The sequence below is a fragment of the Bombina bombina genome, chromosome 6 (genome assembly GCF_027579735.1).
Source record: "Bombina bombina isolate aBomBom1 chromosome 6, aBomBom1.pri, whole genome shotgun sequence".
NCBI classification, from domain to species: Eukaryota; Metazoa; Chordata; class Amphibia; order Anura; family Bombinatoridae; genus Bombina; species Bombina bombina.
This window is the reverse complement of record NC_069504.1, coordinates 1,037,794,547-1,037,816,653: the sequence shown is the minus strand read 5'-3', so window position 1 is coordinate 1,037,816,653 and position 22,107 is coordinate 1,037,794,547. Positions and strand designations below refer to the sequence as shown.

Below are 22,107 nucleotides of genomic sequence, written 5' to 3'. Positions count from 1 at the left end.
TGATATCAATGTTAAACTTCTCTTGTCTGACAAGGACAGAGTCATAGACACTGAATTTATCTAGAAACCTAAAAAGGTTACCCTTGTCTGAGGAATCAATGAACTGATTGGTAAATTGATCCTCCAACCATGAACTTGAAGAAACAACACAAGTCGATTCGTATGAGATTCTTCGAAAATGAGAAGACTGAGCAAGTACCAAGATATCGTCCAAATAAGGAAATACCAAAACCCTATTCTCTGATTACAGAAAGAAGGGCACCGAGAACCTTTGAAAAAAATTCTTGGAACTGAGGCTAGGCCAAACGGTAGAGCCACAAAACTGGTAATGCTTGTCTAAAAAGAGAATCTCAGACACTAAAAAGTGATCTGGATGAATCGGAATATGCAGATACACATCCTGAAAATCTATTGTAGACATATAATGCCCTTGCTAAACAAAAGGCAGGATAGTCCTACAGTAACCATCTTGAATGTTGGAATCCTAACATAACGATTCAATAATGATAGATCCGGAACTGGTCTGAAGGAATTGACCTTCTTTGGTACAATGAAGAGATAAAATAAAACCCCAGCCCCTGTTCCAGAACTGGAACTGGCATAAATACTCCAGCCAACTCTAGATCTGAAACACATTTCAGAAATGCTGAGCCTTTGCTGTGTTAACTGGGACACGGGAAAGAAAAGAATCTCTTAGCAGGAGGCCTTAACTTGAAGCCAATTCTGTACCTTTCTGAAACAATGTTTCTGAAACCAGAGATTAAGAACGGAATTGATCCAAATTTCTTTGAAGAAAACGTAATCTGCCCCATACCAGCTGAGCTGGAATAAGGGCCGCACCTTCATAGGTACTTAGGAGCTGGCTATAGGTTTCTATAAGGCTTGGATATATTCCAAACTGGAAATAGTTTCCAAACTGATACCGCTCCTGAGGATGAAGGATCAGGCTTTTGTTCCTTGTGAGGAAAGGAACGAAAATGATTATTTACCCTGGAAAGAAAGGGAAAGCAAAGTTGACTTAGAAGACATGTCAGCATTCCAAGTTTAATCCATAAAGCTTTTCTAGCTAAAATAGCTAGAGACATATACCTGACAACTCTAATGATATCAAAAGATGGTATCACCAATAAAATTATTAGCATGTTATAGAATAATAATAATGCTATAAAATTATGATCTGTTACTTGTTGCGCTAAAGCTTCTAACCAAAAAGTTGAAGCTGCAGCAACATCCGCTAAAAATATAGCAGGTCTAAGAAGATTACCTGAACATAAGTAAGCTTTTCTTAGAAAGGATTCAATTTTCCTATCTAAAGGATCCTTAAATGAAGTACTATCTGCCGTAGGAACAGTAGTACATTAGCAGGAGTAGAGACAGCCCCATAACCTTAGGGATTTTTGTCCCAAAAAACTCTAATCTGTCAGATGGCACAAGATATAATTTGCTTAAACGTCTAGAAGGAGTAAATAAATTACCCAAATTATTCCATTCCCTGGAATTACTTCAGAAATAGCATCAGGGAGATAAAACACTTCTGGAATAACTACAGGAGATTTAAAAACCTTATTTAAACGTTTACATTTAGTATCAAGAGGACCAGAATCCTCTATTTCTAATGCAAATAACACTTCTTTAAGTAAAGAACGAATAAATTCCATCTTGAACAAATACAAAGATTTATCAGCATCAACCTCTGAGACAGAAACCTCTGAACCAGAAGAACCATTATCAGTATCAGAATGATGATGTTCATTTAAAAATTCATCTGAAAAAAGAGAAGTTTTAAAAGACTTTTATGTATACTAGAAGGAGAAATAACAGACATAGCCTTCTTAATGGATTTAAAAAATAAAATCTCTTATGTTATCAGGAACACTCTGAAAATTAGATGTTGACGGAACAGCAACAGGTAATGTAACAGTACTAAAGGAAATTTTATCTGCATTAATAAGTTTGACATGACATGCAATACAAACAACAGCTGGAGAAACAGATACCAAAAGTTTATAGCAGATACACTTAGCTTGGTAGCTCCAGCACTGTGCAGTGATTTTCCTGAAGTATCTTCTGACTCAGTTGCAACGTGGAACATCTTGCAATATGTAAAAGAAAAAAACAACATATAAAGCAAAATTGATCAAATTCCTTAAATGACAGTTTCAGGAATGGGAAAAAATGCCAAAGAACAAGCTTCTAGCAACCAGAAGCAATAAAAAATAAGACTGAAATAATGTGGAGACAAAAAGTGACACCCATATTTTTTCGCGCCAAATAAGACGCCCACATTATTTGGCGCCTAAATGCTTTTTTTGGCGCCAAAAATGACGCCACATCCGGAACGCCGACATTTTTGGCGCAAAATAACGTCAAAGAATGACGCAACTTCCGGCGACACGTATGACGCCGGAAACGGAAATAGAATTTTTGCGCCAATAAAGTCCGCGCCAAGAATGACGCAATAAAATGAAGCATTTTCAGCCCCCGCGAGCCTAACAGCCCACAGGGAAAAAGTCAAATTTTAAGGTAAAAAATGTTAAATTAAAATGCATTATCCCAAATATGAAACTGACTGTCTGAAGAATAAGGAAAGTTGAACATTCTGAGTCAAGGCAAATAAATGTTTGAATACATATATTTAGAACTTTATAAACAAAGTGCCCAACCATAGCTAGGAGTGTCACAGAAAATAAGACTTACTTACCCCAGGACACTCATCTACATATAGCAGATAGCCAAACCAGTACTGAAACGAGAATCAGCAGAGGTAATGGTATATATAAGAGTATATCGTCGATCTGAAAAGGGAGGTAAGAGATGAATCTCTACGACCGATAACAGAGAACCTATGAAATAGACCCCTTAGAAGGAGATCACTGCATTCAAATAGGCAATACTCTCCTCACATCCCTCTGACATTCACTGCACGCTGAGAGGAAAACCGGGCTCCAACTTGCTGCGGAGCGCATATCAACGTAGAATCTAGCACAAACTTACTTCACCACCTCCATCGGAGGCAAAGTTTGTAAAACTGAATTGTGGGTGTGGTGAGGGGTGTATTTATAGGCATTTTAAGGTTTGGGAAACTTTGCCCCTCCTGGTAGGAATGTATATCCCATACGTCACTAGCTCATGGACTCTTGCTAATTACATGAAAGAAAAACACCTTATCGTGATGAAAAATCAGAACAAGGAGATTCACAAGAAAGAACAGATAATTCAAAAATTGTTCTAGCTGAAGAGATGTCCAAAAAGAACAATACTTTCCATGAAAGTAATGAAAAAAGAGCAAGCATATGCTCAAAATAGAAGAGCCTGAAAAACCTTCAGAACCCAAGACTCCAAGGAGGAGAAATTGGCTTAATGACAGGTTTGATACGAATCAAAACCTGAAAAAAATGATGAATATCAGGAAGTAACACTGCCTTATCCTGATGAAAAATCAGAAAAGGATATTCACAAAAAAGAGCAGGTAACTCAAAAACTCTTCTAGTAGAAGAAATAACCAAAAGGAACAATACTTTTCCAAGAAAGTAATTTAACGTTCAGAAAATGCATAGTTTCAAACGGAGGAGCCTGTAAAGCCCTCAGCACCAAATTGAGACTCCAAAGAGGAGAGATTGAATTAATGACAGGCTTGATATGGACCAAAGCCTGTACAAAACAATGAATATCAGGATGATTAGCAATCTTTCTGTGAAAAAAGAACAGAAAGTAGAGATTTGTCCTAACAAAGAATTGAAGACAAAAACCTTATCCAAACCAACCTGAAAAAATAATAAAATTCTATGAATTTTAAAAGAATGCCAAGAAAAGTAGGTCTTCCAGACTCAATATAAATCTTTCTAGAGACAGATTTATGAGCCTGAAACATAGTATTAATCAATGAGTCAGAAAAACCTCTATGACTAAAAACCAAGCGTTCAATCTCCATCCCTTCAAATGTAATGATTTGAGATCCTGATGGAAAAAAGGCCTTGAGAAAGAAAAGGTCTGGTTTAAACGGAGGTGTCCAACGTTGGCAACTGGCCATCCGAATGAGATTCGTATACCAAAACCTGAGAGGCCATGCTGGAGCTACCAGCATAACAAACAAATACTCCATAAGAATTTTGGAAGAAGAACTAGAGGCGGAAAGAAATAGGCAAAAAGATAATTCCAAAGAAATGTCAATGCATACACTACTTCCGCCTGAAGATTCCCGGACCTTAATAGGCCCCTGGGAAGTTCTTTATTCAGATGAAATGAAAATCATATCTGGGTAAGAGAGACCATTCTCCCGGAAGAAAAGCTTGATTAACAGAGATAATCCGCTTCCCAAATATCTATACCTGGGAAAAAACCCCACAGAATTTAGATAGGAGCTGGATTTAGCCCAAGCTAATATCCGAGACACTTCTGTCACAGCCAAAGGACTGATAGTCCTACTCTGATGATTGACATACACCATAGTAGTGATATTGTTTGAAAACCATTAAACGTCTCTTCTTCAAAAAGAAAAAAACTGAAAAAACTCTGAGAAAGCACAGAGTTCTAAAATATCAAATGGTAATCTCGCCTCCTGAGATTTCCAAACCCCTTGTGCTGACAGAGATCCTCAGACAGCCTCCCAACCAAAAAGACTCACATCTGTAGAGATCATGGCCCAGGTTGAAAGAAACGAAGAGACCTGTAGACTAAATGATGGTGATCTTAACCACCAAATCAAGAGAGATAAATATTAGGATTCGAAGATTAAAAAAGCGAAATCCTAGAATCCCTGCACCATAATTCAGCATAAAAGACTGAAAAGGTTCTTTCTATAGAGAATGAGCAAAGGGAATTAAATCCAATGCTGTGGCCATAAGACCTAAAACTTCTATGCATATATAGCAACTGAAGGAAATAATATAGACTAAAGGTACCGACACAATGGAATAAAATTGTCCCTTGTCTGATAGAGACAAAGACAGAGACACAAATATCTGGAAACCTAAAAAAGGTGACCCTTGTGTGAGGAATCAAGAGCTTTTGAAAAAAAGATCCTCTAACTATGTCCTGAAGAGCAAAGTGAATCATATGAGATTCCGCATCCTCAGAAAAAAATCTGAATGAAAACAGAAAAATGAAAATATGCATTTATTGTATCTAATGAAACCAAATAATGCTATCACTGACCAAAAGGCAGAATAGTTTGAATAAAACTCCAAAACCCAGTTCCTAAAAATGGAACTGGAAGAAATACCCCAGAAGATTCCAGGTCTGAGCAGCGCTTGAACCCCATGGGTGCCCAGCCATGCTTCAACAGTACCCAAAATATATAGGACCGAAACACACTTAAAGAAAGTGTTAGCCTTACTGGAATAAAATCAAAGAAATTTGGACCGAATAGAACCAAATAAATTTCAAAAAAGTCTTAACCTGCCCCTTGCCAGCCAAGCTGGAATACGGCACGTACATCGCAATATTAGGGAGCTGATTTCGAACTGAAAAATTTCCAATTATAAACATGTTACTTGGGAAAGAATTCAGGAATTCGTTCCTTAATAAGAACAACCAAACTAGTATAAGCTTAAAGTTTTAGTCTTAGAACTCAATCTTGAAGCCCAGAGTAACAGTTAAGAATTGAATCCAATTATAAAACAAATAATTGATTATCTTAGAACAAAAGAAATATGGATTTTTTTAAAAATCACAAAATTCTTCTAGCTAAAATAGCTAAAGACATAGATTAACCCTCATTTGCGAAAATATTCAATAAAATAAAGACACAAATGAAATTATTAGTATGATAGTCCAGTTTAAAGGACCAGTCAATACAGTGGACTTGCATAATCAATAAATGCAAAACAACAAGACAAATGCAACAGCACCTAGTCTAGTAAATTTTGTCCCTTTAACAATGCTAAAATAAACCATAATCTGATACTTGATCTTAAAGTAAACAGAACAAAAATGAAGCAATTGCAATATCCAAATAAATCACAGGACCAAGAAAAGTACCTGACACTAAATAATTTTCCATAAATAAGATACAACCATCTAAAGGAAAATAAATACTATTTTGCTATAGAAACAATAGCATAATTAGTAGGAGTAGAGATAGCCCCAATAAATTGGAGAACCCTCCAAATTGAATTTAACTGCTGGCAAAGAATATAGTTTAAAACCTTTGAAGAAAGAATAAAAGAAAATTCTCAGCCTATTCCATTCCCTAGTATGGGGAATTGGAAAGAAAACCTCTGAAAACACAGAAGAATAAATAGACAGAAATAGTGTCAGCTAGTCTTAAAGAACTAGTTACCTTAATATCCAAAATAATCAACACCTTTTCAACAAAGAACAAAACATAATTTATGCTTACCTGATAAATTCCTTTCTTCTGTAGTGTGATCAGTCCACGGGTCATCATTACTTCTGGGATATTACTCCTCCCCAACAGGAAGTGCAAGAGGATTCACCCAGCAGAGCTGCATATAGCTCCTCCCCTCTACGTCACTCCCAGTCATTCGACCAAGGACCAACGAGAAAGGAAAAGCCAAGGGTGAAGTGGTGACTGGAGTATAAATTAAAAAATATTTACCTGCCTTAAAAAACAGGGCGGGCCGTGGACTGATCACACTACAGAAGAAAGGAATTTATCAGGTAAGCATAAATTATGTTTTCTTCTGTTAAGTGTGATCAGTCCACGGGTCATCATTACTTCTGGGATACCAATACCAAAGCAAAAGTACACGGATGACGGGAGGGATAGGCAGGCTCTTTATACAGAAGGAACCACTGCCTGAAGAACCTTTCTCCCAAAAATAGCCTCCGATGAAGCAAAAGTGTCAAATTTGTAAAATTTGGAAAAAGTATGAAGCGAAGACCAAGTTGCAGCCTTGCAAATCTGCTCAACAGAGGCCTCATTCTTGAAGGCCCAAGTGGAAGCCACAGCTCTAGTAGAATGAGCTGTAATTCTTTCAGGAGGCTGCTGTCCAGCAGTCTCATAAGCTAAACGAATTATGCTACGAAGCCAAAAAGAAAGAGAGGTAGCAGAAGCTTTTTGACCTCTCCTCTGCCCAGAGTAAACGACAAACAGAGAAGACGTTTGTCGAAATTCCTTAGTTGCCTGAAATTAAAATTTTAGAGCACGGACTACATCCAGGTTGTGCAGTAGACGTTCCTTCTTCGAAGAAGGATTTGGGCATAAAGAAGGAACAACAATCTCTTGATTGATATTCCTGTTAGAAACTACCTTAGGTAAGAACCCAGGTTTAGTACGCAGAACTACCTTATCCGAATGAAAAATCAAATAAGGAGAATCACAATGTAAGGCTGATAATTCAGAGACTCTTCGAGCCGAGGAAATAGCCATTAAAAATAGAACTTTCCAAGATAACAACTTTATATCAATGGAATGAAGGGGTTCAAACGGAACGCCCTGTAAAACATTAAGAACAAGGTTTAAACTCCATGGTGGAGCAACAGTTTTAAACACAGGCTTAATCCTGGCCAAAGCCTGACAAAAAGCCTGGACGTCAGGAACTTCTGACAGACGTTTGTGTAACAGAATGGACAGAGCTGAGATCTGTCCCTTTAATGAACTAGCAGATAAACCCTTTTCTAAACCTTCTTGTAGAAAAGACAATATCCTAGGAACCCTAACCTTACTCCAAGAGTAACCTTTGGATTCACACCAATATAGGTATTTACGCCATATCTTATGGTAAATCTTTCTGGTAACAGGTTTCCTAGCCTGTATTAAGGTATCAATAACTGACTCAGAAAACCCACGTCTTGATAAAATCAAGCGTTCAATTTCCAAGCAGTCAGCTTCAGAGAAGTTAGATTTTGATGTTTGAAGGGACCCTGTATCAGAAGGTCCTGTTTCAGAGGTAGAGACCAAGGTGGACAGGATGACATGTCCACCAGGTCTGCATACCAAGTCCTGCGTGGCCACGCAGGTGCTATTAGAATCACTGATGCTCTCTCTTGTTTGATTCTGGCAATCAATCGAGGAAGCAACGGGAAGGGTGGAAACACGTAAGCCATCCTGAAGTCCCAAGGTGCTGTCAGGGCATCTATCAGGACTGCTCCTGGATCCCTGGATCTGGACCCGTAACGAGGAAGCTTGGCGTTCTGTCGAGACGCCATGAGATCTATCTCTGGTTTGCCCCAACGTCGAAGTATTTGGGCAAAGACCTCCGGATGAAGTTCCCACTCCCCCGGATGAAAAGTCTGACGACTTAAGAAATCCGCCTCCCAGTTCTCCACTCCCGGGATGTGGATTGCTGACAGGTGGCAAGACTGAGACTCTGCCCAGCGAATTATCTTTGATACTTCCATCATAGCTAGGGAGCTTCTTGTCCCTCCCTGATGGTTGATGTAAGCTACAGTCGTGATGTTGTCCGACTGAAACCTGATGAACCCCCGAGTTGTCAACTGGGGCCAAGCCAGGAGGGCATTGAGAACTGCTCTCAATTCTAGAATGTTTATTGGCAGGAGACTCTCCTCCTGACTCCATTGTCCCTGAGCCTTCAGAGAATTCCAGACGGCACCCCAACCTAGAAGGCTGGCGTCTGTTGTTACAATTGTCCAGTCTGGTCTGCTGAATGGCATCCCCCTGGACAGATGTGGCCGAGAAAGCCACCATAGAAGAGAATTTCTGGTCTCTTGATCCAGATTCAGAGAAGGGGATAAGTCTGAGTAATCCCCATTCCACTGACTTAGCATGCACAGTTGCAGTGGTCTGAGGTGTAAGCGTGCAAAGGGTACTATGTCCATTGCCGCTACCATTAAGCCGATTACCTCCATGCATTGAGCCACTGACGGGTGTTGAATGGAATGAAGGGTGCGGCAAGCACTTTGAAGTCTTGTTAGCCTGTCCTCTGTCAGGTAAATCTTCATTTCTACAGAATCTATAAGAGTCCCCAGGAAGGGAACTCTTGTGAGTGGAACAAGTGAACTTTTCTTTTCGTTCACCTTCCATCCATGTGACCTTAGAAATGCCAGTACTAACTCTGTATGAGACTTGGCAGTTTGAAAGCTTGAAGCTTGTATCAGAATGTCGTCTAGGTATGGAGCTACAGAGATTCCCCGTGGTCTTAGTACCGCCAGAAGAGCACCCAGAACCTTTGTGAAGATTCTTGGAGCTGTAGCCAATCCGAATGGAAGAGCCACAAACTGGTAATGCCTGTCTAGGAAGGCAAACCTTAGGTACCGGTAATGATCTTTGTGAATCGGTATGTGAAGGTAAGCATCTTTTAAATCTACAGTGGTCATGTACTGACCCTCTTGGATCATAGGTAAAATTGTCCGAATAGTCTCCATCTTGAACGATGGAACTCTTAGGAATTTGTTTAGGATCTTTAAGTCCAGGATTGGTCTGAAAGTTCCCTCTTTTTTGGGAACCACAAACAGATTTGAGTAAAACCCCTGTCCCTGTTCCGATCGTGGAACTGGATGGATTACTCCCATTAACAAGAGCTCTTGTACGCAGCGTAGAAACGCCTCTTTCTTTGTCTGGATTGTTGACAACCTTGACAGATGAAATCTCTCTCTTGGAGGAGAGTATTTGAAGTCCAGAAGGTATCCCTGAGATATTATCTCTAGCGCCCAGGGATCCTGGACATCTCTTGCCCAAGCCTGGGCGAAGAGAGAAAGTCTGCCCCCCACTAGATCCGATCCCGGATCGGGGGCCCTCAATTCATGCTGTTTTAGGGGCAGCAACAGGTTTCCTGGTCTGCTTGCCCTTGTTCCAGGACTGGTTAGGTCTCCAGCCTTGTCTGTAGCGAGCAACAGCTCCTTCCTGTTTTGGTGCAGAGGAAGTTGATGCTGCTCCTGCTTTGAAATTACGAAAGGAACGAAAATTAGACTGTCTAGTCTTAGCTTTGGCTTTGTCCTGAGGCAGGGCATGGCCTTTACCTCCTGTAATGTCAGCGATAATCTCTTTCAACCCGGGCCCGAATAAGGTCTGCCCTTTGAAAGGTATATTAAGCAATTTAGACTTAGAAGTAACATCAGCTGACCAGGATTTTAGCCACAGCGCCCTGCGTGCCTGAATGGCGAATCCTGAATTCTTCGCCGTAAGTTTAGTAAGATGTACTACGGCCTCCGAAATGAATGAATTAGCTAGTTTAAGGACTCTAAGCCTGTCCGTAATGTCGTCCAGAGTAGCTGAACTAATGTTCTCTTCCAGAGACTCAATCCAGAATGCCGCTGCAGCCGTGATCGGTGCAATGCATGCAAGGGGTTGCAATATAAAACCTTGTTGAACAAACATTTTCTTAAGGTAACCCTCTAACTTTTTATCCATTGGATCTGAAAAAGCACAGCTATCCTCCACCGGGATAGTGGTACGCTTAGCTAAAGTAGAAACTGCTCCCTCCACCTTAGGGACCGTTTGCCATAAGTCCCGTGTGGTGGCGTCTATTGGAAACATTTTTCTAAATATCGGAGGGGGTGAGAACGGCACACCGGGTCTATCCCACTCCTTAGTAACAATTTCAGTAAGTCTCTTAGGTATAGGAAAAACCTCAGTACTCGCCGGTACCGCAAAATATTTATCCAACCTACACATTTTCTCTGGTATTGCAACTGTGTTACAATCATTCAGAGCCGCTAACACCTCCCCTAGTAATACACGGAGGTTTTCCAGTTTAAATTTAAAATTTGAAATATCTGAATCCAGTCTGTTTGGATCAGAACCGTCACCCACAGAATGAAGTTCTCCGTCCTCATGTTCTGCCACCTGTGACGCAGTGTCTGACATGGCCCTAATATTATCAGCGCACTCTGTTCTCACCCCAGAGTGATCACGCTTACCTCTTAGTTCTGGTAATTTAGCCAAAACTTCAGTCATAACAGTAGCCATATCCTGTAATGTGATTTGTAATGGCCGCCCAGATGTACTCGGCGCTACAATATCACGCACCTCCCGATCGGGAGATGCAGGTACTGACACGTGAGGCGAGTTAGTCGGCATAACTCTCCCCTCGTTGTTTGGTGAAATTTGTTCAATTTGTGATTGACTTTTATTTAAAGTAGCATCAATACAGTTAGTACATAAATTTCTATTGGGCTCCACTTTGGCATTGCAACAAATGATACAGGTATCATCCTCTGAATCAGACATGTTTAACACACTAGCAAATAAACTTGCAACTTGGAATACAATTCAATTAGAATAATATTAAAAACGTACTGTGCCTTTAAGAAGCACAGAAGATCTATGACAGTTGAAAATTAATAAATTGAAACAGTTATAGCCTCAATCCCTGTAAACAACTCAACTTTAGCAAAGGTTTAATCCCATTAGCAAAGATAACAGATTCTGAAAGCAGGAAACAAATTACAGAATAAACGTTTTTTATCTCAGTCAACTATAATTCTCACAGCTCTGCTGAGAGAAATTACCTCCCTCAAAATAAGTTTTGAAGACCCCTGAGCTCTGTAGAGATGAACCGGATCATGCAGGAAATACAATGAGCTGCTGACTGAAATATCTGATGCGTAGCAAAAGCGCCAAAAAACGGCCCCTCCCCCTCACACACAGCAGTGAGAGAGAACAGAAACTGTCAGAAAAAAGATTAAGCAACTGCCAAGTGGAAAAATAGTGCCCAAACATTTATTCACTCAGTACCTCAGCAAATGAAAACGATTTTACATTCCAGCAAAAACGTTAAACATAATTTCTAGTTATTAAACAGCTTTATGTACTTCTTACAGTGTAATTCTAGTGAAGTATCATTCCCCAGAATACTGAAGTGTAAAGTATACATACATGACATTATATCGGTATGGCAGGATTTTCTCATCAATTCCATTGTCAGAAAATAAAAGCTGCTACATACCTCTATGCAGATTCATCTGCCCGCTGTCCCCTGATCTGAAGTTTACCTCTCCTCAGATGGCCGAGAAACAGCAATATGATCTTAACTACTCCGGCTAAAATCATAGCAAAAACTCTGGTAGATTCTTCTTCAAACTCTGCCAGAGAGGTAATAACACACTCCGGTGCTATTTTAAAATAACAAACTTTTGATTGAAGATATAAAACTAAGTATAATCACCATAGTCCTCTCACACATCCTATCTAGTCGTTGGGTGCAAGAGAATGACTGGGAGTGACGTAGAGGGGAGGAGCTATATGCAGCTCTGCTGGGTGAATCCTCTTGCACTTCCTGTTGGGGAGGAGTAATATCCCAGAAGTAATGATGACCCGTGGACTGATCACACTTAACAGAAGAAATGTACTTTAATAATAAAAAAATAATAAAAAAGTAGGTTTGTTAGTGTCAATATCTGATGAAGAAAATTCTGAAAGAGAAAAAACATCATCAGAGAAGGATAAATCAGTATGTTGTTGGTCATTTGAAACTTCAATAATTGAAAAAGAAGTGAAAAAGACCTAAATTTTTTTATTAGAAGGCACGAAGTCAGACAAAGCCTTTAAAATAGAATCAGAAAAATATTTCTTATAAATCTTCTAAATATTTAGAAGATTTATATATATTTCTTGTACATAAGATGTAAGAATGGCAATATATAAAGCATAAATACTAATGGATTCTGCATGTAAAAGTATATCATAATAACTTATTACAAACCATAGCTAAAGATAAACATTTATAACATTTAAAATAAATGAATTTAGCTTTGGTAGAACTGAAACTCAGTTAAGCGTTTTTCCAGAAGTGGCTTCTGATTCAGGGTCAATCTGAGACATCTTGCAATATGTAATAGAAAAAACAACATATAAAGCAAAATTGATCAAATTCCTTAAATGACAGTTTCAGGAATGGGAAAAAATGCCAATGAACAAGCTTCTAGCAACCAGAAGCAATAAACAATGAGACTTAAATATTGTGGAGACAACGACGCTCAAATTTTTTAGCGCCAAAAAAGCCGCCCACATTATTTGGCGCCAAAAATGACACCACATCCGGTAACGCCGACATTTTTTGGCGCAAAAACGTCAAAAAAATGACAAGAAAATGTTTGCGCCAAGAAAGTCCGCGCCAAGAATGACGCAATAAAATGAAGCATTTTCAGCCCCCGCGAGCCTAACAGCCCACAGGAAAAAAGTCAAATTTTAAGGTAAGAAAAAATTGATTTATTCATATGCATTATCCCAAATATGAAACTGACTGTCTGAAATAAGGAACGTTGAACATCCTGAATCAAGGCAAATAAATGTTTAAACACATATATTTAGAACTTTATATAAAAGTGCCCAACCATAGCTTAGAGTGTCACAAAAATAAGACTTACTTACCCCCGGACACTCCTCTACATGTAGTAGAAAGCCAAACCAGTACTGAAACGAGAATCAGTAGAGGAAATGGTATATATAAGAGTATATCGTCGATCTGAAAAGGGAGGTAAGAGATGAATCTCTACGACCGATAACAGAGAACCTATGAAATAGACCCCGTAGAAGGAGATCATTGAATTCAAATAGGCAATACTCTCTTCACATCCCTCTGACATTCACTGCACACTGAGAGGAAAACCGGGCTCCAGCCTGCTGCGAAGCGCATATCAACGTAGAATCTAGCACAAACTTACTTCACCACCTCCATGGGAGGCAAAGTTTGTAAAACTGAATTGTGGGTGTGGTGAGGGGTGTATTTATAGGCATTTTAAGGTTTGGGAAACTTTGCCCCTCCTGGTAGGAATGTATATCCCATACGTCACTAGCTCATGGACTCTTGCTAATTACATGAAAGAAATGTGATAATAGGAGTAAATTAGAAAGTTGCTTAAAATTGCATGCTCTAAAAAAATTGGGTTCAGTGTCCCTTTAAAGAGCTGTTAATATGAGTCTGGATAGTTTCGCAGAAAGACTCTCCCTGCATCTCCAGACACTAACATTCGTAATGCTTTCACTGAGAGGCTGATAAGACTACTTAAAACTCCAGTCCCATTCCGAAGAGTACTACCCTCCATAATAGACTTCTCTGAAATCTTCCGACACTTCTCTGCCATCCTCCTGTGATGAAAAGCAAAGAATAACTGGGGGATGAGGGGAGTGGGGGAGGTATTTAAGCATTTGGCTTGGGTGTTTTTGCCTCCTCCTGGTGGCCAGATTCTGTATTTCCCACAAGTAATGAATGAAGCCGTAGACTCTCCTCGTATTAGATGGGAAAATTCTGCCATTAGACTATAAGAGGCCCCACCATACCCTTCCATGTCTTCCTGTATGTCCCATAGACAAGTTGCATTTGTGGTAAATCCTGTCTAAGCTTTGTCCACTGGCTTTGATATACAGTGTCAGAATGTGCCTGATAATAGCCAGTGGGCTATATGAGTGCACTTAGTGACATAGCACTTAACTGTACTGCAACCATTCTACTGAGCTTACCTCTGTAGCTTTACTGCTTCCAGTAGAAAAGCCCATCTAGTGCTGTGTACGTCACTGTAAGGAGTATCTCGACAACCCAACAGGAGGAGGCTAGGAGATTGGTCCCTGAGGCACCTGTGCAGGCTTGTGACTAACTCCATCACCAGAAGTAATTGTGTCACAATCCTATACTCCAATATCCCCTCTCTCTTTTTATAGCAGCTCTGCAAGGGGAAAAATGGGCCTCAAATTGGACTGAGGACCTCACTCTTAATGAAGAATTAGTGAGGAGGGAGGGATGGAGTACTCTTGGAGTTTTGGGAAATCTTTGACTCCTCCTAGTGGCCAGGAGTTGAATCCCAGGGTAATGGACTTGTGGACTCTCACTGTGTTAAATAAAAAAGATTAATTAGAAAAGGATATAGCCTAGCTCTAGAAAACTTTGCAGCCTATTGAGTGGCACAACAATTAGAATACAACTTGAGCGATACAGCATAGCTTAATAAAGCTTGGAATCTGAGCATTTATCACACAAGCTGAATATAAGGCACCCAGCAAATTTGATAAGTGAGCACTAAACGCCATTGATGAACCTTAGTGAAAAACACTCACCTGCCCCTCTCAGGGGAATCTTCCCTGTCTTTCCTCCTGAACTTGTTGATAGTATCATCGATAGTGCTTCCTATTTTGTCACTCAGTTCACCCAGTTTATCACTGAATGGAAAGCCTGTTTTACTTTTGTCCCAGTCTTCATCCCACTTAGATTTGGGCTCTGTGTCATAACGCTCATCTGCAGCAGATTAAACAGGAAAGATTAATAAAAAAAAAAATATAGTGCATGATTGATATTGGAAATTAGATCAGAACATGTGGCTCATTCAAAAGCCACTAAAAAAAGGGATATGTTTCAAAGAGAGGCAGTGTAATTTTTTAATTATTTTTTTTATTCTCATTTTGCTATGAAAGTTAAATATAAAGAATTGTTTTCTTTTAAAACTATATGAAAAGCTGAAGATAGGAGTGTAGAATTTTGCAGCCTACACAACATCTCTTTAAAAAGGTACATGAAACCCAAAATTTTTCTATCATGATTCAGATAGAGAATACAATTTTAAACATCTTTCTAATTTACTCCTATTATCTAATTTGTTTAATTCTCTTGGTATCATTTGTTGAAGGAGCAGCAATGCACTATTGGTTTCTAACTTAACACATGGGTGAGCCAATTACAATCAATATAAATATATGCAGCCACCAATCAACAGCTAGAACCTAGGTTATCTGCTGTTCTTGAGCTTGCCTAGATAAAGCTTTCAGCAAAGGATAACAAGAGAAGGAAGCAAATTAAATAATAGAAGTAAATTGGAAAGTTGTTTAAAATTGTATTCTTTATCTGAATCATGGGGAAAAAAAGTTTGGATTTCATGGCCCTTTAATCTCCCTGCATAATAAAAGAACATTACAATTACAAAAAAAATAATAATATATGTACATATACATTTTATGGTAAAACATAATTTATGCTTACCTGATAAATTTATTTCTCTTGTAGTGTGTTCAGTCCACGGGTCATCCATTACTTATGGGATATATTCTCCTTCCCAACAGGAAGTTGCAAGAGGATCACCCAAGCAGAGCTGCTATATAGCTCCTCCCCTCACATGTCATATCCAGTCATTCGACCGAAACAAGACGAGAAAGGAGAAACTATAAGGTGCAGTGGTGACTGTAGTTATAATTTTAAAATTTAGAACCTGCCTTAAAAAGACAGGGCGGGCCGTGGACTGAACACACTACAAGAGAAATAAATTTATCAGGTAAGCATAAATTATGTTTTCTCTTGTTAAGTGTGTTCAGTCCACGGGTCATCCATTACTTATGGGATACCCATACCAAAGCTAAGTACACGGATGATGGGAGGGACAAGGCAGGAACATTAAACAGAAGGAACCACTGCCTGTAGAACCTTTCTCCCAAAACCAGCTTCCGAAGAAGCGAAAGTGTCAAATTTGTAAAATTTGGAAAAAGTATGAAGTGAAGACCAAGTTGCAGCCTTGCAAATCTGTTCAACAGAGGCCTCATTCTTAAAGGCCCAGGTGGAAGCCACAGCTCTAGTGGAATGAGCTGTAATTCTTTCAGGAGGCTGCTGTCCAGCAGTCTCATAGGCTAAACGTATTATGCTACGAAGCCAAAAAGAGAGAGAGGTAGCCGAAGCCTTTTGACCTCTCCTCTGTCCAGAGTAAACGACAAACAGAGAAGAAGTTTGTCTAAAATCTTTAGTTGCCTGTAAGTAGAACTTCAGAGCACGGACCACGTCTAGATTATGCAAAAGACGTTCCTTCTTTGAAGAAGGATTAGGACATAATGATGGAACAACAATCTCTTGATTGATATTCCTGTTAGAAACAACCTTAGGTAAAAACCCAGGTTTAGTACGCAGTACTACCTTGTCTGAATGAAAGATCAGATAAGGAGAATCACAATGTAAGGCAGATAACTCAGAGACTCTTCGAGCCGAGGAAATAGCCATCAAAAACAAAACTTTCCAAGATAAAAGCTTAATATCAATGGAATGAAGGGGTTCAAACGGAACACCCTGAAGAACTTTAAGAAATTCTAGCCAAAGCCTGACAAAAGGCCTGGACGTCTGGATTCTCTGCCAGACGTTTGTGTAAAAGAATAGACAGAGCTGAAATCTGTCCCTTTAGCGAACTAGCGGACAAACCTTTTTCTAAACCCTCTTGTAGAAAAGCCAATATCCTAGGAATCCTAACTTTACTCCATGAGTAACTCTTGGATTCGCACCAATATAAATATTTACGCCATATCTTATGGTAAATTTTTCTGGTTACAGGTTTCCGAGCCTGTATTAATGTATCAATAACCGAATCCGAAAACCCCCGCTTAGATAGAATCAAGCGTTCAATTTCCAGGCAGTCAGCCTCAGAGAAATTAGGTTTGGATGGTTGAAAGGACCCTGAATTAGAAGGTCCTGCCTCAGAGGAAGAGACCATGGTGGACAGGACGACATGTCCACTAGGTCTGCATACCAGGTCCTGCGTGGCCACGCAGGCGCTATCAGAATTACCGATGCCCTCTCCTGTTTGATCCTGGCAATCAGTCGAGGTAGCAACGGAAATGGTGGAAACACATAAGCTATGTTGAAAACCCAAGGGGCTGCTAATGCATCTACCAGCACCGCTCCCGGGTCCCTGGACCTGGATCCGTAACAAGGAAGTTTCGCGTTCTGGCGAGATGCCATGAGATCCATATCCGGTTTGCCCCAACGACGAATCAGTTGAGCAAATACCTCCGGGTGAAGTTCCCACTCTCCCGGATGAAAAGTCTGGCGACTTAGGAAATCCGCCTCCCAGTTCTCTACGCCTGGGATGTAAATCGCTAACAGGTGGCAAGAGTGAGACTCTGCCCAGCGAATTATCTTCGAGACTTCCAACATCGCTAGGGAACTCCTGGTTCCCCCTTGATGATTGATGTAAGCCACAGTCGTGATATTGTCCGACTGAAATCTGATGAACCTCAGTCTTGCTAACTGAGGCCAAGCTAGAAGAGCATTGAATATTGCTCTTAATTCTAGAATGTTTATTGGAAGGAGTTTCTCCTCCTGAGTCCACTAACCCTGAGCCTTCAGGGAATTCCAGACTGCTCCCCAGCCTAGAAGGCTGGCATCCGTTGTTACAATCGTCCAATCTGGTCTGCGAAAGGTCATTCCTTTGGACAGATGAACCGGTGACAACCACCAGAGAAGAGAATCTTTGGTCTCCTGGTCCAGATTTAGCAAAGGGGACAGATCTAAGTAATCCCCGTTCCATTGACTGAGCATGCATAGTTGCAGCGGTCTGAGATGCAGGCGCGCAAATGGCACTATGTCCATTGCCGCGACCATTAAGCCGATTACCTCCATGCACTGAGCTACTGATGGGCTTGGAATGGAATGAAGGACACGGCAAGCATTGAGAATCTTTGATAACCTGGACTCAGTCAGGTAAATCTTCATCTCTACAGAATCTATAAGAGTCCCTAGAAAAGGAACCCTTGTGAGTGGTAACAGAGAACTCTTTTCCACGTTCACTTTCCACCCATGCGACCTCAGAAATGCAAGAACTATCTCTGTATGAGACTTTGCATTCTGAAAACTTGACGCTTGTATCAGAATGTCGTCTAGGTACGGAGCCACCGCTATGCCTCGTGGTCTTAGTACAGCCAGAAGTGAGCCCAGAACCTTCGTAAAAATTCTCGGGGCCGTGGCTAACCCGAAGGGAAGAGCCACAAACTGGTAATGCCTGTCTAGAAAGGCAAACCTTAGGTACCGATAATGATCTTTGTGAATCGGTATGTGAAGGTAAGCATCCTTTAAGTCCACTGTGGTCATATATTGACCCTCCTGGATCATGGGTAGGATGGTTCGAATGGTTTCCATCTTGAACGATGGTACCCTTAGGAATTTGTTTAAGATCTTTAAGTCCAAGATTGGCCTGAAGGTTCCCTCTTTTTTGGGAACCACAAATAGATTTGAGTAAAATCCTTGTCCCTGTTCCGATCGCGGAACTGAGTGGATCACTCCCATGATTAAGAGGTCTTGTACACATTGTAGAAATGCCTCTCTCTTTACTAGGTTTTTTGATAACCTCGAAAGATGGAACCTCCCTTGTGGAGGAGAGGTTTTGAAATCCAGAAGGTATCCCTGAGATATAATCTTCAACGTCCAGGGATCCTGCACATCTCTTGCCCAAGCCTGGGCGAAGAGAGAAAGTCTGCCCCCCACTAAATCCGTCTCCGGGTAGGGGGCTCTGTCTTCATGCTGTCTTAGGGGCGGAAGTAGGCTTTCTGGACTGCTTGCCCTTGTTCCATGACTGGTTGCCTTTCCAACCCTGTCTGTAACGAGCAGTAGTTCCTTCCTGTTTTGGAGCGGAGGAAGTTGATGCTGCTCCTGCCTTGAAGTTCCGAAAGGCACGAAAATTAGACTGTTTGGCCTTTGGTTTGGCCCTGTCCTGAGGAAGGGCGTGGCCCTTACCTCCCGTAATGTCAGCAATAATTTCCTTCAAGCCGGGCCCGAATAAGGTCTGCCCTTTGAAAGGAATGTTAAGTAGCTTAGACTTGGAAGTTACATCCGCTGACCAGGATTTAAGCCAGAGCGCTCTGCGCGCCTGTATGGCGAATCCGGAATTTTTAGCCGTAAGTTTGGTTAGATGTACTACGGCATCTGAAACAAACGCATTAGCTTGCTTAAGGGTTCTAACTTTGCGCAAAGCCTCATCCAATGGTTCTGTGCGAATCGCCTCTTCCAGAGACTCAAACCAGAATGCCGCTGCAGCCGTGACAGGCGCAATGCATGCAAGAGGCTGCAAAATAAAACCCTGTTGAACAAACATTTTCTTAAGATAACCCTCTAACTTTTTATCCATTGGATCTGAGAAAGCACAGCTATCCTCCACCGGGATAGTGGTACGCTTGGCTAAAGTAGAAACTGCTCCCTCCACCTTAGGGACCGTCTGCCATAAGTCTCGTGTGGTGGCGTCTATAGGAAACATTATTCTGAATATCGGGGGAGGGGAAAAAGGCACACCGGGTCTATCCCACTCCTTACTAATAATTTCTGTAAGTCTTTTTTGGTATAGGAAAGACGTCAGTACACACCGGTACCGCATAGTATCTATCCAACCTACATAATTTCTCTGGGATTGCCACCGTGTCGCAATCATTCAGAGCCGCTAATACCTCGCCTAGTAACACACGGAGGTTCTCAAGCTTAAATTTAAAATTTTAAATTTCTGAATCCGGTCTCCCCGGATCAGAACCGTCACCGACAGAATGAAGCTCACCGTCATGTTCTGCAAATTGTGACGCAGTATCAGACATGGCTCTCGTGTCATCAGCACGCTCTGTCCTTAACCCAGAGCTATCGCGCTTGCCCCTCAATTCGGGCATATTATATAATACTTCTTTCATAACATTAGCCATATCATGTAAAGTGATTTGTAAGGGCCTAGATGTACTAGGCGTCTCAATTCTACGCATCTCCCGAGCGGGAGACGCAGGTACTGACACGTGAGGAGAGTTAGGCGGCATAACTTCCCCCTCGTTGTCTGGTGATAGTTTCTCTATCGGTACAGATTGACTGTTATTCAAAGCAATATCAATACAATTGGTACACATCGTTCTATTGGGCTCCACATTGGCTTTTGAACATGATGAACAAACAGTTTCCTCTAAATCAGACATGTTTAAACAGACTTAGCAATGAAACTAGCAAGCTTTGAAATCACTTTCAATAAGTTTACAAGCAATATAAAAAACGCTGCAGCGCTTTAAAATACAGATATAATTAAACAATTCTTAACAAGAAGTGTAATATTAGCAGAGGATTGCACCCATTAGCAAAAGGATGATTAACCCCTCAATACCCAAAACGGATAAAACGGATATCAATTAAGATTTAACGCTTTTAATCACAGTCAAGCACACTGTCACAGATCTGCTGTGACTGATTACCTCCCTCAAAAATGAATTTTGCAGACCCCTGTGCTCTCTTGAGACGTCCTGGATCAAGGAGGAAGAAGCAGGAAGACTGTGCTAGAATTATAACTGCGCAACAAGGCGCTAAAACAAGGTCCCTCCCACTCCTATCACAACAGTGGGAGCCCTGATATAACGGTTTCCATGCAGAAAATATATGTCAGCCATGTGGAAAAAAAATCATGCCCAAAGAGATTTATCACCAAAGTACCTCACAAAAACGAATAACATGCCAGTAAACGTTTTATTAAAAAATAACATTTTCCAATGTCATGCAAAGTTATCACTAAGCCTGCTACCAGTCGCTACCTCTGCAGATAAGGCTTAAGTATTATTTCAGTTTTAACAGTATTTTCTCAGTCAAATTCTAGTCCCTAGAAAATAACTTGACTGCACATACATTTATCAGCCTGATACCAGTTGCCACTACTGCATTTAAGGCTGTACTTACATCATACGGTAACAGCAGTATTTTCTTAGTCAATTCCATTCCCAGAAAATAATGTACTGCACATACCTCATTTGCGGAGGACCCCGCATGCTATTCCCAGTTTCTGAAGTTACCCCACTCCTCAGAATGTCGAGAACAGCCAGTGGATCTTAGTTACGCCTGCTAAGATCATAGAAAAAAAACGCAGGCAGTTTCTTCTTCCAAATACTGCCTGAGATAGAAAAACAGCACACTCCGGTGCCATTTAAAATAAACTTTTGATTGAAGAATAGTTAAGTAAAAACTCCAGCTCCTCTCGCGACCTCCTTCTTTGTTGAGGGTTGCAAGAGAATGACTGGATATGACATGTGAGGGGAGGAGCTATATAGCAGCTCTGCTTGGGTGATCCTCTTGCAACTTCCTGTTGGGAAGGAGAACATATCCCATAAGTAATGGATGACCCGTGGACAGAACACACTTAACAAGAGAAATTGAATTTAATGCACCTTTAACTCAAAGTTTTTGTTTTTTCCTCATTGGCATAGCAGAGTATGTCGGAATAAATTTATTAAAAACAGAATTTATGTTTACCTGATAAATTACTTTCTCCAACGGTGTGTCCGGTCCACGGCGTCATCCTTACTTGTGGGATATTCTCTTCCCCAACAGGAAATGGCAAAGAGCCCAGCAAAGCTGGTCACATGATCCCTCCTAGGCTCCGCCTTCCCCAGTCATTCGACCGAAGGTAAAGGAGGAATATTTGCATAGGAGAAATCATATGATACCGTGGTGACTGTAGTTAAAGAAAATAAATTATCAGACCTGATTAAAAAACCAGGGC

General features: G+C 40.7%; 1 protein-coding gene across 4 annotated transcripts in view; it reads right to left on the bottom strand.

Annotated features, from left to right (window-relative positions):
• The window catches only part of CLINT1 (clathrin interactor 1), a 283,297-nt gene that overhangs the window by 61,140 nt on the left and 200,050 nt on the right, over positions 1-22,107 (bottom strand). For 2 of the 4 annotated variants that reach the window (XM_053718783.1, XM_053718785.1), the window contains exon 6: positions 14,915-15,092. In XM_053718783.1, coding sequence (XP_053574758.1) covers positions 14,915-15,092 — 178 coding nt within the window. The remainder of the gene's footprint in view (positions 1-14,914; positions 15,093-22,107) is intronic. The other 2 variants (XM_053718782.1, XM_053718784.1) reach the window with 1 other exon arrangement.